The following is a 14612-nucleotide window of genomic DNA, read 5'->3' as shown; positions in this document are numbered from 1 at the left end:
AGCCATGGTTCCAAGCTGCAAGTTCTGTGGATTTGCAGTTTCCTATATTGGACTGCACAAGCAGCAGTGCCCTGTTTAGCTGGCATCTGCATCCAGAAGAACCTCATCTGAAGTAATTGGAGCTCTGACTGGATCACTGCTAGTTGCAAAGTTGGACTTCACTGAACCGAGCTCCAAGATGCCAGAGTAACTGGATTAACTGAAGACCTCCTGGCCCCTGTGGGTCACTGTCTACTCTTGTCAGCAGTGATGGAAAGGTCCAGAGGGAAGACCAGGCAGATCCATGAACTCAGCACAGTTAGGGTATAAGGAAGGGACTGATGCTATACAAAGTTCATGGTGAAGAACTAGCTTACAATGTATATCCTATTCCCCTGCACTAAGCTAAAGGTGCTGATTCTTGCTGGAATATAGTTCTTAAAGTGTCAGCTGATACCACGTCAGCAATTGTCACAGACTATTCAACCATGAGAACACAACAATTGAGCTTAATCCTGTTCACTCCTCGTGCACCCTGGCACAAGCACACGCACTCTAAAGCAAGGTAGTAAGGAGAATCAATAAATAATCATCAGGTGCAGGAACAATCATTTTGCTCCCTCCCTCTAGCCCAGGTGCTAGTGAGGACAATGGGAACAGTCCAAGTACTTCTCAGCTGAGGTCAGCGAATGAAGCACAGCCCATGAATCAGTCCTTGGGCTTACAGGTCTGTATGGTTCCACGGGAGATTGAAAAACCATCATCCAAAAGCCAATATCACTAATCGCATGCTCACTGTATCTAGACTGGAAAACTGAACACCTCCCTTTCACGCACTTCCAGAATGGCACAGGTTGAATGCAAAGTAAAGCTTCCTTTACCCAAGTCCAACAAATGCTGCAGCACCCATCACAAATGCAGAAAGACTGGCTCAGATCTGACAGGTACACCCATCTCTGCACTGTTGTATTCTCTCTGATTCTAATTTCACAAAGAGCACTAGGACTAACCTAGAATGACATTTTCCCATTTCCCTGAGACCTGAATACAGTTCAGTGCCATGTTACAGGCTGATGTGCTGTGGGTCCATGCTATCTAGAAAATGGATTGAGACTGACAAATACATTTCATGTAGGCTCCTTACAGGCAACAGACAGGGAAGACAGGCAAGAAACTACAAAGGGTTGTCAACATAGCCCAGTCCATCACACAAACCAGCCTCCCATCCATTGACTCTGTCTACACTTCCCACTGCCTTGGAAAAACAACCAGCATAATCAAGGACCCCACGCACCCCTGACATTCTCTCTTCCACCTTCTTCCGTCAGGAAAAAGATACAAAAGTCTGAGGTCACGTACCAACCAACTCAAGAACAGCTTCTTCCCTGCTGCCATCAGGTTTTGAATGGATCTACCTTATATTAAGTTGATCTTTCTATACACCCTAGTTATGACTGTAACACTACAGCCTGCACTCTCTCCTTTCGCTCTCCCGTGTACTTTATGTACGGTATGCTTTGTCTGTATAGCATGCAAGAAACAATACTTTTCACTGTATACCAATACATGTGACAACAATAAATCAAATCAAATAATCAAGGACTGTCAAACTGAATTGTCCTAGTCAGATTTGAACCCAAGCCCTACAAGTGAAAAGTCAATGTCTGACCCACTGCCTCACAGGTTACCTGCAGCTTGGATTTACAATTTTTTTCCTAACTGAGCAGCAACTCAAATAAAGGGACAGATAGGGGGGCTATCTCTGCTCAGGCTACTGGAGCACTCACCCTCTTTCTTTCCCAAGAGTTTCTTCTTGGCGAGAGAAGCAGCGAGTTTCTGGCCATCGTAGAATTTCACTTCTTTCAGAGCTTTCTGTGCATCTTCTGGGAGAGAAAACGTCACGTACCCAAAACCACGACAAGTCTGACTCCCTGGGGGGAAAGAAAGGAGACGTTATGTCACTGCTCTTCATCAGGAACTCTGCTCAAATGACTAATCGCAAAGTTACACGCACACATACAGCAGCAGTACGATATAGTGGGAGTTGGCTGCTCCACCAGCATTCTGTGCAGGTCCTCACTCAACAACACTGCAAATTGTCAGTGGTCAGTTTTCGTTACATTGGCTGGAATTTCACCACCATGCCCGCCCGAGGCTCGCAGAACGGAATTCTCCGTTGGCCTCTTGTGGGATTTTACGAGCCTCACCCAAGCGAGGTCGTAAAATGCCAGCCATTGTGTTAGCTTGGCACTCACTTGTCAGAAGGTTATGGGCTCAATCCCCATTCAGGATGTACGCACGTCATGCTGGCTGCCAACCCACTGCAGTATTGAGGGAGTGCTGCATTGTTACAAATGTTGTCTTTTGTATGAAACGCTGACTGGAAAATTGTTGGGGGGTGGGGGGGCGGTGGTTAATGGCAAGTTCATGGCACTCACCATTAACAGAGAGTTTAAACCCACCTTCCAAACCCACAACCTTACCATCTAAAAGATTAAGAACAGCAGGTGCATGGGAACATCACTACCCGCAAGTTTCTTTCCAAGTCACACACCATCCTGACTCTGAACAATATTGCCGTTCTTTTTCTGTCACTGAATCAAAAACTGGCCTCGTTAACAATCCCATGAAAGAATAAAAAGTAAGCTGTGGCAAAGAAGAGATATGCCTCAGGTTTCAGTCATCAAAAAATTACTGGAGGATTTGTGGCACTCCATTGAAAATGATAAAGGCCCCAAAAAAATCACCATCTCACCTCTCCATTGTTGTCATGTGATTTCTGGATTTGCATGGTTAATGCAAGTTAATCCCATCACAGAAATCAATGCTGTAAGAACCCTGTTATTGATGCAATTTGTGATCCTGATGCAAAATTCAACCTTGTAGACCCAAGTGGGCAATAAATGAAACTGTGAAGTATCGCTCCAGCAGGCAGAAAATTGTTCCCAGAGATGCTTCACATTTCAAATTTCCTTACTTTTCCTTTCCGTTTTTCCCCTCACAATCCACTCTTTCTTTCCCTCTCCTTATTTCTCATTTCCTTCATCGGTCACTTTGTTTTTTTCCTGTATCATTAATTTTCCTTTGTTAAGGATATAGACAATCGGACACAACATTCATGAGGCCCCAGATGTGACTCTAACATCACACCATTATCAATTCCCATTTTCTTCAATTTGCTACACATTTATTGCACAATCTGAAAAGCGGAGGTAAAAAAATCCAATTCACATCAGATGTACAATTCCAGCAATTAATAAACCCAGCCCCCATCTGCCTATTCAAATAAATCTTAAAAGATTAATATTATTTTAACATTCATCCCTTCATCAAAAACACCAAAACAGATTAACTGATCAACCATTTCATTGTTGTTTGTAAGGAGAACATGTGGGTTGTTTTTGCAATTGTCCAAGCTATTGAAGACAAAAGATTTGTTGTGGGTAAGCCCATTACCCTTATGCACTGACAATGAAACTCAGAAAGGGGCAGCCAATCGAGATGTAGAAGGATGAGGGCGTGGTCAGGTGAAGCATCAAAACCAGTAGAGATAAATTGGGCTGAATAGCCGTAAATCATCTGTGCAATGATTCATTAACAGGGTATGGCAAATGTCAGCTTGATAACACAGCACATGTTAAATATCAGGTTGATAATACTGGGGAGAACCAGACTGAATATCGAAAGCTCAGAGAAGTGAAAGACAAAGAGAAAATAAAAGAGACTGGCAACTAACATAAAAAGGAATTCAAAAGTCTTCTATAGGCACACAAATTTTGAAAGGGTAGCAAGAGGAGTGAAGGGATAATGAAGGGCCAAAAAGATAATCCACTTAGAGGCAGTGGACATAGCTGAGCTAGTAAATGAGTACTTTGCATCTGTCGTTATCAAGGAAGATGATGCTGCCTAAGTTGTAGAGAAAGAGGTGCTTGAGACACTAGATGGGCTAACAGTTGATTAAAGAGACTGTATTAGAAAAGCTGACTATATTTCAAATTGGTGAGTCAGCAGGACTAGAAGGGGTACATCTGTGGATGCTAAGGGAAGAGTAGAAATTGTGGAGGCCATAATCTCCCAATTTGTTTTAAAATATGGGTGGTGCCAGAGAAAGGCAAATTTTATACTCTTTTCTGAACAAGGGTTTATAGCCAGTTGGTTTAATCTCAGTGGCGGGTAAACCTTTAGAAATGATAATTCAAGACAAAATTAATGGTCAATTGGATAAGCGGAGATTAATTAAGGAAAGCCAGCACAGATTTGCTAAAGGCAAATCATGTTCCGTTTTTGATTACATGACAGCGAATTAATGAGCCTAACGCAGCTGCTGTGGCCTTCCAAAGACAGGTGATAAAGTGTCACATAAAAGGCTTGCCAGCAAATTTGAAACCCATGAAATCAAAAGAACAGCATGGATACAAAGCTAACAGTAGTGGTAAATAGTTGTTTCTCAGAAGGTATAAAATGGTGTTTGAGGTTGGTATTATGTCCACTACTTTTCTTGATATGCATTAGTGATCTAGATTTGGTTGCAAAATTTGCTAATGAGACAAAACTCAAAAGTATTATGAATGACTAAAACTAAAAACTTCAACAGAAACAGACAGATTGCTAGATTGGGTGAACACATGATTAATTTTTATGCTGAGAAATGTTGTGATACATTTTGATAGGATGATCGAGTAGAGGCAAAATAAAAGGTACCATTCTAAAGGGAGTGCAAGACTAAGGAGACTTAGGAGTACAAACTGAAGGCAGGTTGAATAAGTGGTTTAAAAAGGTATATGGGATCCTGGGCTTTATAGTCCTGGGCATATAGTACAAAAAAGGAAGTTGTGATAAACCTTTATAAAATACCGGGTTTAATCCCAATTGGAATATTCTGTCCAATTTTGGGAAGAAATGTGAAGGGTTTAGAGAAGGTGCAGAAAAGATTCACGAATGGTCCCAGTGCTGAAGAACTTCAATTATGTGGACAGATGGGAGAAGTTGTGATTGTGCTCCTTTGAGAAAAGAATGTGCTGAGGAGATTCAAGAGATGTTTAAAATCATGCGGAATCTAGATAAAGTCGAGAAAGAGATGATGTGTTGTTGAGGACAGGGGGACACCAATTGAAATGAGCGATACTGCTGCCTCATAATACTGTGGACCCAGGTTTGATGTCCGGTTTGGGCCACTGTCTGTGAAGTTTGCACATTCTCCTCATGTCTGCGTGGGTTTCCTCCCACAGTCCAAAGATGTATGGGATAGGTTAAATGGCTTTGATAAATTGCCCCTTAGGATCAGTATTAGCATGGTAAATACGTGGGGTTATGGGGATAATGGCTGGATGAGATTGTGGTCAGTGCAGACTTGATGGGCCGAATGGCCTCCTTCTGCACTATAGGAATTCTATGTAAAATGATTGGCAAAAAATCCAGTGACATGAAGACCAACATTTTTTCCTGCTGATCGTGGTGAGGATGGAGTGTGATGGAGGTCAATTCAATCGTGGCTTAGGCCCGGAGTGTTTGTGGGGAGGTGGGACTAGCTAAATTGCATTTGTCGAGTGCTGGTATAGAAACGAATGGTCTCCTTTTCTGTGCTGTGGTTATTCCATGAGCCTGGTTAAAGTGACCAGCAGAGGCCAATTTCGCCTCCCCAGTGATTCAGGAAACGATGAAAGTTTCGGCAGCAGTGAGCTGGAAGAAGCGGCCCTGGTCTGCGGGGCTCGTGTGGGGGGGGGGGGGGGGAAGCGCAGGGCAAGCCGGCGCAGGGAGGTTCAGCCTGGAGCAGCGGTCGATAGAACATCCTCCGGTGCAGGAGTCGGAAACGCATCGTCTGTGAGCAGCGTGTCGCCCCTCCAGCACGTGTGCCCCTCACCTTTCTCTTTCACCACGAAGCAGTGTTTGACCGGCCCCACCTCGCTGTAAATATCCTCCAGCCGCTCGGACACTGCAGTCGCGGGGAGATTCCTCACGAACACGGTGGTTAAACGGCCCCGAACCGTTGGCAGCTCCTCTCCCGTGGGCGCGGCCATCTTGACAGTTCAATGTGCGGCTGTCCAACTGCTCCGACCGGAACAAAACAGTCCGGTGGGAGAGAAACGTTCCTACCTCCACTTTTCATATTCCCTCTCCCATTTATTATTCGATTGAAGAATTCTCATTATGTGATTCTCACATTTCTACTTATATTGACAAGTCAATGATCTGTTTTGGGGCCACTGCTGTTTGTCATTTTTTATAAATGACCTGGATGAGGGGTAGAAGGATGGGTTAGTAAATTTGCGGATGACACTAAAGTCGGTGGAGTTGTGGACAGTGCGGAAGGATGTTGCAGGTTACAGAGGGACGTAGATAAGCTGCAGTGCTGGGCTGAGAGGTGGCAAATGGAGTTTAATGCGGAAAAGTGTGAGGTGATTCACTTTGGAAGGTGTAACAGGATTACAGAGTACTGGGCTAATGGTAAGATACTTGGTTGTGTGGATGAACAGAGAGATCTCGGTGTCCATGTGCATAGATCCCTGAAAGTTGGCACCCAGGTTGATAGGGTTGTTAAGAAGGCGTACGGAGTGTTAGCTTTTATTAGTAGAGGGATTGAGTTTTGGAGCCAGGAGGTCATGTTGCAGCTGTACAAAACTCTGGTGCGGCTGCACTTGGAGTATTGTGTACAGTTCTGGTCGCCGCATTATAGGAAGGATGTGGATGCATTGGAAAGGGTGCAGATTTACTAGAATGTTGCCTGGTATGGTGGGAAGGTCTTATGAGGAAAGGCTGAGGAACTTGAGGTTGTTTTCGTTAGAGAGAAGAAGGTTAAGAGGTGACTTAATAGAGGCATACAAGATGATCAGAGGATTAGATAGGGTGGATAATGAGAGCCTTTTTTCCTCAGATGGCGATAGCTAGCACGAGGGGACATAGCTTTAAATTGAGGGGTTATAGATATAGGACAGATGTCAGAGGTAGGTTCTTCACTCGGAGAGTGGTAAGGCCGTGGAATGCCCTGCCTGCAGCAGTAGTGGACTTGCCAACATTAAGGGCATTTAAATGGTCATTGGATCAACATATGGATGATATTGGAATAGTGTAGGTTAGATGGGCTTTAGATTGGTTTCACTGGTCGGCGCAACATAGAGGGCCAAATGGCCTGTACTGCGCTGTAATGTCCTATGTTCTATTTCACGTAACTTTTCCTGCATCGCATTGTAACACTTCAAGTGCAATCTCTGGATTATTTGTACTGCTAGAATGTGGGCTTCACTCTTGTAGGACTATATATTTATTGACCATTCCTAATTGCCCTTGCGAAAGTGGTGCACTCTCCATTTTTAACTGCTACAGACCCTGTGGTGAGTGAAACAGCCACATTGCTGTTGGGGATGCAGTTTCAGGATGTTGACCGTGCAAGATTGAAGAAATGGTGATATATTTCCAAGTGCATGGCTTGGAGCAGAACTTGCAGATGGTAGTGTTCCCATGCATCAGCTGCCTTTGTCCTTCTGCCTGGTAGAGTCAGATTTAGAAAGTTCTGTCGAAAGAGTATTGACAAGTTGCTGCTGTGCATCTTGTGGATAGTACAGACTGAAGGTTGGTAACTCGGGCTGGACATATTGTAGATGTTATCACATGACTGCCTACCTTCAGCTGCCCCTCCCCCAGGCCGATCCACCACAGCATGTTTCTTTCAAGCCATGTTACCATGGATCAAATCAGCGATTTGAATGAGAATGTACAAGACATGATCAGTAAGTTTGCAGATGACACTAAAATAGCTGGTAATGTAGAGTGTGAGAAAGGTTGTCAAAAATTGCCGTAGGATCTTGATCAGCTGGGGAAGTGGGCAGAGAAATGGCAAATGGAGTTCAATACAGAGATGTTGCATTTTGTAAAGTCAAATCAAAGTAAGACTTTCACAGTGAATGGTAGAACCTTGGGGAGTATCGTGCAACAGAGGGACCTTGGAGTTCAGGTGCACGGTTCTCTAAAGGTGGAGTCACAAGTAGATAGGGCAGTGAAGAAGGCTTTTGGCATGCTGGCTTTCATCAGTTAGGGCATTGAGTATAGAAGTTGGGAAGTTATGTTGCAGTTGTACAGGATGTTGATGAGGCCACATGGAGTATTGTGTTCAGTTTTTGCCACCTTGCTATAAGAAAGAGGTTATTAAACTGGAGTGCAGAAGAGTACAAGGATGTTGCCAGGACTCAAGGGACTGAGTTATAGGGAGAGATTGGACAGGCTAGGACTTTTTTCTTTGGAGCGTAGGAGACTGAGGGGTGATCTTATAGAGGTGTATAAGATCATGAGAGGCATAGATAGGGTGAATACACTCAGTCTTTTTCCCAGGGTTGGGGAAATCGAGAACTAGAGGGCATAGGTTTAATTTAAGAGGGGAAGGAATTAATGGGAACCTGAGGAGCAACTTTCTTTTTAAAAAGAGTGTGGTACGTATGTGGAATGAGCTGCCGGAGGAAATGGTTGAGGCAGGGACATAGACAACATTTAAAAGTCATTTGGACAGATACATTGGCAACAACACCTCCTCAACACCGGTGCCCCACAAGGCTGTGTGCGCAGCCCCCTACTATACTCTTTATACACCAATGACTGTGTGGCCAAATTCCCCTCCAATTCGATTTTCAATTTTGCTGATGACACCATCGTAATGGCTCGGATCTCAGACAATAATGAGACAGAGAATCTGGTGAACTGCTGTGGCAACAATAATCTCTCCCTCAATGTCAACAAAACGAAGGAGATTGTCATCGACTTCAGGAAACATAAAAGAGAACATGCTCCTGTCTACATCAACGGGGATGAAGTAGAAAGGGTCGAGAGCTTCAGGTTTTTAGGTGTCCAGATCACCAACAACCTGTCCTGGTCCCCACATGTCGATACTATAGTTAAGAAAGCCCACCAACACCTCTACTTTCTCAGAAGACTAAGGAAATTTGGCATGTCAGCTACGACTCTCAGCAACGTTTATAGATGCACCATAGAAAGCATTCTTTCTGGTTGTATCACAGTTTGATATGGCTCCTGCTCAGCCCAAGACCGCAAAGAAGAACAAAAGGTCGTGAATGTAGCCCAATCCATCACGCAAACCAGCCTCCCATCCATTGACTCTGTCTACACTTCCCACTGCCTCAGCAAAGCAGCCAGCATAATTAAGGACCCCACGCACCCCGGACATTCTCTCTTCCACCTTCTTCCGTTGGGAAAAAGATAGAAAAGTCTGAGGTCATGTACCAACCGACTAAAGAACAGCTTCTTCCCTGCTGCTGTCAGACTTTTGAATGGACTTATCTTGCATTAAGTTGATCTTTCTCTGCACCCTAGCTATGACTGTAACACTACATTCTGCACTCTCTTGTTTCCTTCTCTATGAACGGTATGCTTTGTATAGCGCGCAAGAAACAATACTTTTCACTATGTTAATACATGTGACAATAATACATCAAATCAAACATTGATTGGAAAGGTTGAGGGGGATATGGGCCAAATGTAGGCAAATGGGGTAAGCTTAGATGGGCATTTTGGTCGGTATGAACCAGTTTGGGCCGAAGGGCCTGTCTCCGTGCCGTTGGTTCTATGAAACCAGACTGCATTCCATGACAGACAGTCAGGATGGATGACCCCGTCGATCGCCCGCTGCCTGGACCTGTTGAAGGCTTGCCTCGCCAGGCCCAGGAGCAGGTTCACGAGGAGGTCATCCTCCCGACCTGCCCCTCTCCGCACCAGGTGCCCGTAGATTAGGAGCGTGGGACTGAAGTGCAAACAAAACATCAACAAAAGGTTTTTAAGGAAACTGAAAAGGTTGTGCAGCCTATAACACATAACATAGACATGGCTCACGGACTACTCCTTAATCAGGGAGTTCATATTCCAATAGGCCAACCTCAATGGCTGATTGAAGTCATTACACAAGCTATGCAAAAACAAATATCCTCAGCTGTAAGCCAGCGCCAAATGACATGAAGCACATTTGGTTTGGTGTGACCATGAAGCCAGAGCAGGCAAGGTAGCACTGAGCTGTATGGTGTGGGCTTGGCCACAATTACTGCTCCCACCGTGCACACCTGACTGAAACACACTTTGGAGAAACTTGATAACTATGGGTTATAAGTTGATAACTTGAAACTATGGGTGTGGGGAAGTTTAAAACTTCCCCACACCCATAGCAAGCCTTCTTCACAGTTGCCTTTTGTGGAAACAAATGTGATTGAGTCTCATAGATATGAGAAACTTGAGGGAAAAGATAACTTACCAGTTGGTGTAATGAACCATAAAACCACTTTAATTTATTTTCTTAAAATCCCCCAGATTGCTTTCAATCATCACTGGGAGGTGGATGCTGATTCCAGTAGATGCCCAGCCAATCTGGGAGGGCTGGCAAACTTGTAACACAAAGGCACGATTTGGTACCAAATGAGTTGAGGCTCATTTGGCACCAGTTATGCAAAACTCTTGATATATTACTGGAAGATCACCCATGGGACTGCTCACAAAAGATGCTAAAGTTTAATAGGAATTATGTATGGCATGTACAAGAAGCACATGCTACAGGGAAGTTAATATTGATACAAAAAGGGAAGAGTAAACAGAACCGAAGGCACTCCCTTTAGATTTAACTTTCCCTTATAATTGTTGGTAGAGAGAAAAACATTAGACACACAAAAAAGTAAAGAAAGCTTCTATTATTCACCTTTTCAGTGTCAGTCATGGCTCAATGGGTCACAGTCTCACCTCTGTCTCAGCGTTATACGTTCAAGTGCCAATCTAGAGGCTTGAGCATATAATCCAGTGTAACACTGAATGGAGAAGGGAGAGTGTTGCACTACCAGAGGTGTATTTTCGGTGATACATTAATTTCATTTGTCCTCAATGTGACGATACTGCTATTGATATGTTCTATGTTCCTGTAGAATGTTTAAAGTTCATACTTTTTTACAGGCAGTTGCTATATCTGGTAGAAATGCAGCTCAGATACTGGGAAAGAAGGATAATTATTTTAGCCATGTAGTGTTTACTTAGGAGAGGGCTAATGGACTCTTGTTTACAAAAGAAAAGGTCCTCTGAGTTTTGTTTATTGAAATAATGGAAGCTTGGAGTTTTGTTTTTAGGTATGCAGGGTCATGTGGCTAAGGGGAGGAGCTAGATTTGGAGCAGAGAAACAGCTTTCAGTTTAGTGCTGGCTGGGGTTTTTGAAGTCAGGTTTTCCACAAGCTGCTGCTCACTGCAAAGTCTCTCTACCAGCTTAAAAACTTTGTACACTCAGTTTGTGGCAAGTATGCCTGTATTTGCTAACTGTATTTAAAGTGACATTTGAGTCAAAGAGGAATGTTGTTTATTTGGAACTGAAATAGTGATGTTAGAAATTAGAGTTGTTTATTTTCATGTTTAATATTGTTAAGAGTTAAGCTGCTTCATTTTGTTAGTATTATATTAAACTGTTATGAATAAAGTTTGTTTTGATAAGAGTTCCTTAATTTGTCAGTTGAATTACTCCTGGAGCAAAACATCCTTTCCTCACATTGATGCCAAAATATTAAAATTGTTAGGGTCTAGTCTGGCTTCATATTATACCTTGCGGTTTTGGTCCAGGACTCTAACATTCTCAAGTTAAATGTCCCATGGCATTATTCCAAGAGGAGTAGGAGAGTTCTCTCCAGTTTTCTGACCATTATTTGCCCTCAGACAACATCACTAAAACAGGTTATTTGGCCCTACTATTTGCGGAACCTTGCTGCGTGCAAAGTACCTGCCTTGTATTTCTTTACATTACAACTGTGCACTTTGGACTACTTCAATTGCCATGAAATGCCCAGGACTTAAAAGCCAATATATAATTCCAAGTTATTACCCTCTTTAGCAGAAAGGATTGGGGACGATTGAGATTGGGGAAGCTAATACAATCCAAAATATCAAATATCCCATCTGATATTATTGGACAAGTCAGATCCCAGAATGGAACCCAGCTAGATAGATTCTAACTTTTATTGTTTGCTTAGAGAAGTAGATTATCAGTCACAGGATTCCCAATTACTAAAGAATAGAACATTTGTTAAACAAGAAAAGATGAACCATAATGCACCACTCCTTCATCCCAGTTATACCTTTAGTTATATACAGATTTGTAAGGATAACACACAGGTTACAAAAATATACCTTGTATTCGCAGACAGTTCATGTAAATCGATAGGCAAACTGTGGTCGGACACACCACACTCTGAAACCAAGCACAACTTCCATGGATTTTTCATCAAACCCCTCCAGATGCTTATCACACTGTGAGCCATAAGACATAGGAGCAGAATTAGGCCACTCGGCCCATTGAGTCTGCTCCGCCATTTGATTATGGCTGATTTTATTTTCTCATTCCCATTCTTCTGCCTTTTCCCCATAACCCTTATCAATCAAGAACCTATCTATCTAATTGGTCTCACTGGATCTCTGGCGTTCACACAAATATTTCCAAACTCCACTCTCAAAGAAAACACTTGGAATCTTCTCCCACACAAGATTCTTTTGAAAGCTTTCACCAAGGATCCAACTTCTCCTTTCGTAAAACTTTGCCCTGGATCGTCAAGTGCATTCAAGCTTCCACGCAATCTCTCAGGTACCCAGCCAGGCTGCGTTAAGGTGTCACCAACATTAGGACTACCACAGGTGTCTGGCAGCTTGCTAGCTGATGTCTCCAGGTCTGCACCTCCCAGCCCGGTGCCCGGTCTTCAACTGGGAGCCTCTGTCTGACCTGTCGGAAGCTGTTTCCCAGGTCGGAGGTGACGATCACGAGGGGTCACGGGCTCAAGCTGAGAGGGGCGAAGTATAACTCAGACATCAGAGGGACGTTTTTTACACAGAGGGTGGTGGGGGCCTGGAATGCGCTGCCAAGTAGGGTGGTGGAGGCAGGCACGCTGACATCGTTTAAGACTTACCTGGATAGTCACATGAGCAGCCTGGGAATGGAGGGATACAAACGATTGGTCTAGTTGGACCAAGGAGCGGCACAGGCTTGGAGGGCCGAAGGGCCTGTTTCCTGTGTTGTACTGTTCTTTGTTCTTTTCTTTAACTTCACTGAACTGTACCTTGTTCAGATTCTGGTTCTTTGTCCCTTTGACCTCAATGTTCCTGGGACTTTCCTCTTTTTCATTCTTTGGTTTCTGGAACTTTCTGTTCTTTCGCTTCTGGGACTTGATTTCATGCCCCTGTGTATTGTCCTGCCTGTGCTGGCAACTTCTGTGGAAAGCTTCTTGCATCTGAGTAACCTGGTTTTAAGCTGAAAACTCAGGTACTTCTGTTTTTCAGTCTGGACCTCTGTTTGCTAACAGCTTAATTTTTTTTTAAAGCTTATAATTGTTTTTACATCATAAAACATTAATTTTAATCCAGACCATGTTTTAAGTGAAACTTAAAATTGCAGACTTGCAGGTACCTTTGCCGGTTTAACGTGTTGCTAAATTAAAGATATTTACCCTTTCTTAGCACAGAAATACAAATTAAGCTTAAACTTAAACCTTAGTTTGAACAAAACAAATATAAATTACTTAAACTATCTCTATTTCCTAACAATATTAACAATGGACAAATGTAGCACGATGGATGAGTGTCTCACAGCATCAGGGACCCGGGTTCAGTTACCGGCTTGGGTCACTGTCTGTGCACATTCTAAGTAAGAGTTTTAACAACACCAGGTTATAGTCCAACAGGTTTATTTGGTAGCAAATGCCACGAGCTTTCGGAGCCCTGCTCCTTTGTCAGATGGAGTGGATATCTGCTCATAAACAAGGCATACAGAGACACAAAATCAATTTACAGAATGCTGACTAGAATGCGAATCTTTGCAGCTAATCAAGTCTTAAAGATACAGACAATGTGAGTGGAGGGAGCATTAGACACAGGTTAAAGGTGCACATTCTCCCAGTGTCTATGTGGGTTTCCTCTGGGTGCTCCGGTTTCCTCCCACAGTTCAAAACACATGCTGGTTAGGTGCATTGGCCATACTAAATTCTCCCTCAGTGTACCCGAACAGACGCCGGAGTGTGGCGACTAGGGGATTTTCACCGTAACTTCATTGCAGTGTTAATGTAAACCTATTTGTGACACTATTAAAATAAACTTAAAAACGGAAAGTAATCACATTTATAAGGCATAAAGATGGCTTAAAATAATAGAAATAAAGATTTTCTTTGTGGCGTTTAAGGCATGAAAAATATACAGTGATTCAGTGACCAAGTGATGGAGATTGAGTGCTCAATGACATGTGACCAGAAGGAAATTAATGTAATGGGGAATTAAAGTAGATCAAGCTGTAGGAAACCATTATCTGAAGTAGGCTCTATGTTTCAGGTTTTTCACCCTGCTTCAGGTCTGTGATCTCACTGTAAAAGTGATGCACTCCCTGACAACAATTATGACACCTCCATCTGCTGTTGTCTCATTAATTAAGTCAATCTGGGTCCCACGTACTGACATGCAGTTGGTCCCAGTTGGATGTAACCTGACCCAATCAGAAGGTCTTTGATTCCTGGTATCTGCAATCCTTTCAAGTGCGAGCCTCGGCTGTCAATTACAGGAGTGACGGCGGAGCTGAAATGGAACCCTTCATGCAAAATCAGTCCGACAGGCGCACGGCAGAAGAGTAGTAACTTGGAAAG

General features: G+C 43.3%; 1 protein-coding gene across 1 annotated transcript in view; it reads right to left on the bottom strand.

Annotated features, from left to right (window-relative positions):
• Positions 1-6022, bottom strand: part of rbm28 (RNA binding motif protein 28) — a 38691-nt gene extending 32669 nt beyond the window's left edge. Inside the window, exons 1-2 of the mRNA XM_078235735.1 lie at positions 5840-6022; positions 1767-1910 (exon numbers count right to left, since the gene is read on the bottom strand). Coding sequence (XP_078091861.1) covers positions 1767-1910; positions 5840-5996 — 301 coding nt within the window. The 5' untranslated portion in view covers positions 5997-6022. The remainder of the gene's footprint in view (positions 1-1766; positions 1911-5839) is intronic.
• Positions 6023-14612: the final 8590 nt, after the last annotated feature.

This window comes from Mustelus asterias, chromosome 19, assembly GCF_964213995.1.
Source record: "Mustelus asterias chromosome 19, sMusAst1.hap1.1, whole genome shotgun sequence".
In the NCBI taxonomy this organism is placed as follows: domain Eukaryota; kingdom Metazoa; phylum Chordata; class Chondrichthyes; order Carcharhiniformes; family Triakidae; genus Mustelus; species Mustelus asterias.
Note: the sequence above shows the minus strand (reverse complement) of the source record. Positions and strands in the feature narration are given on the sequence as shown.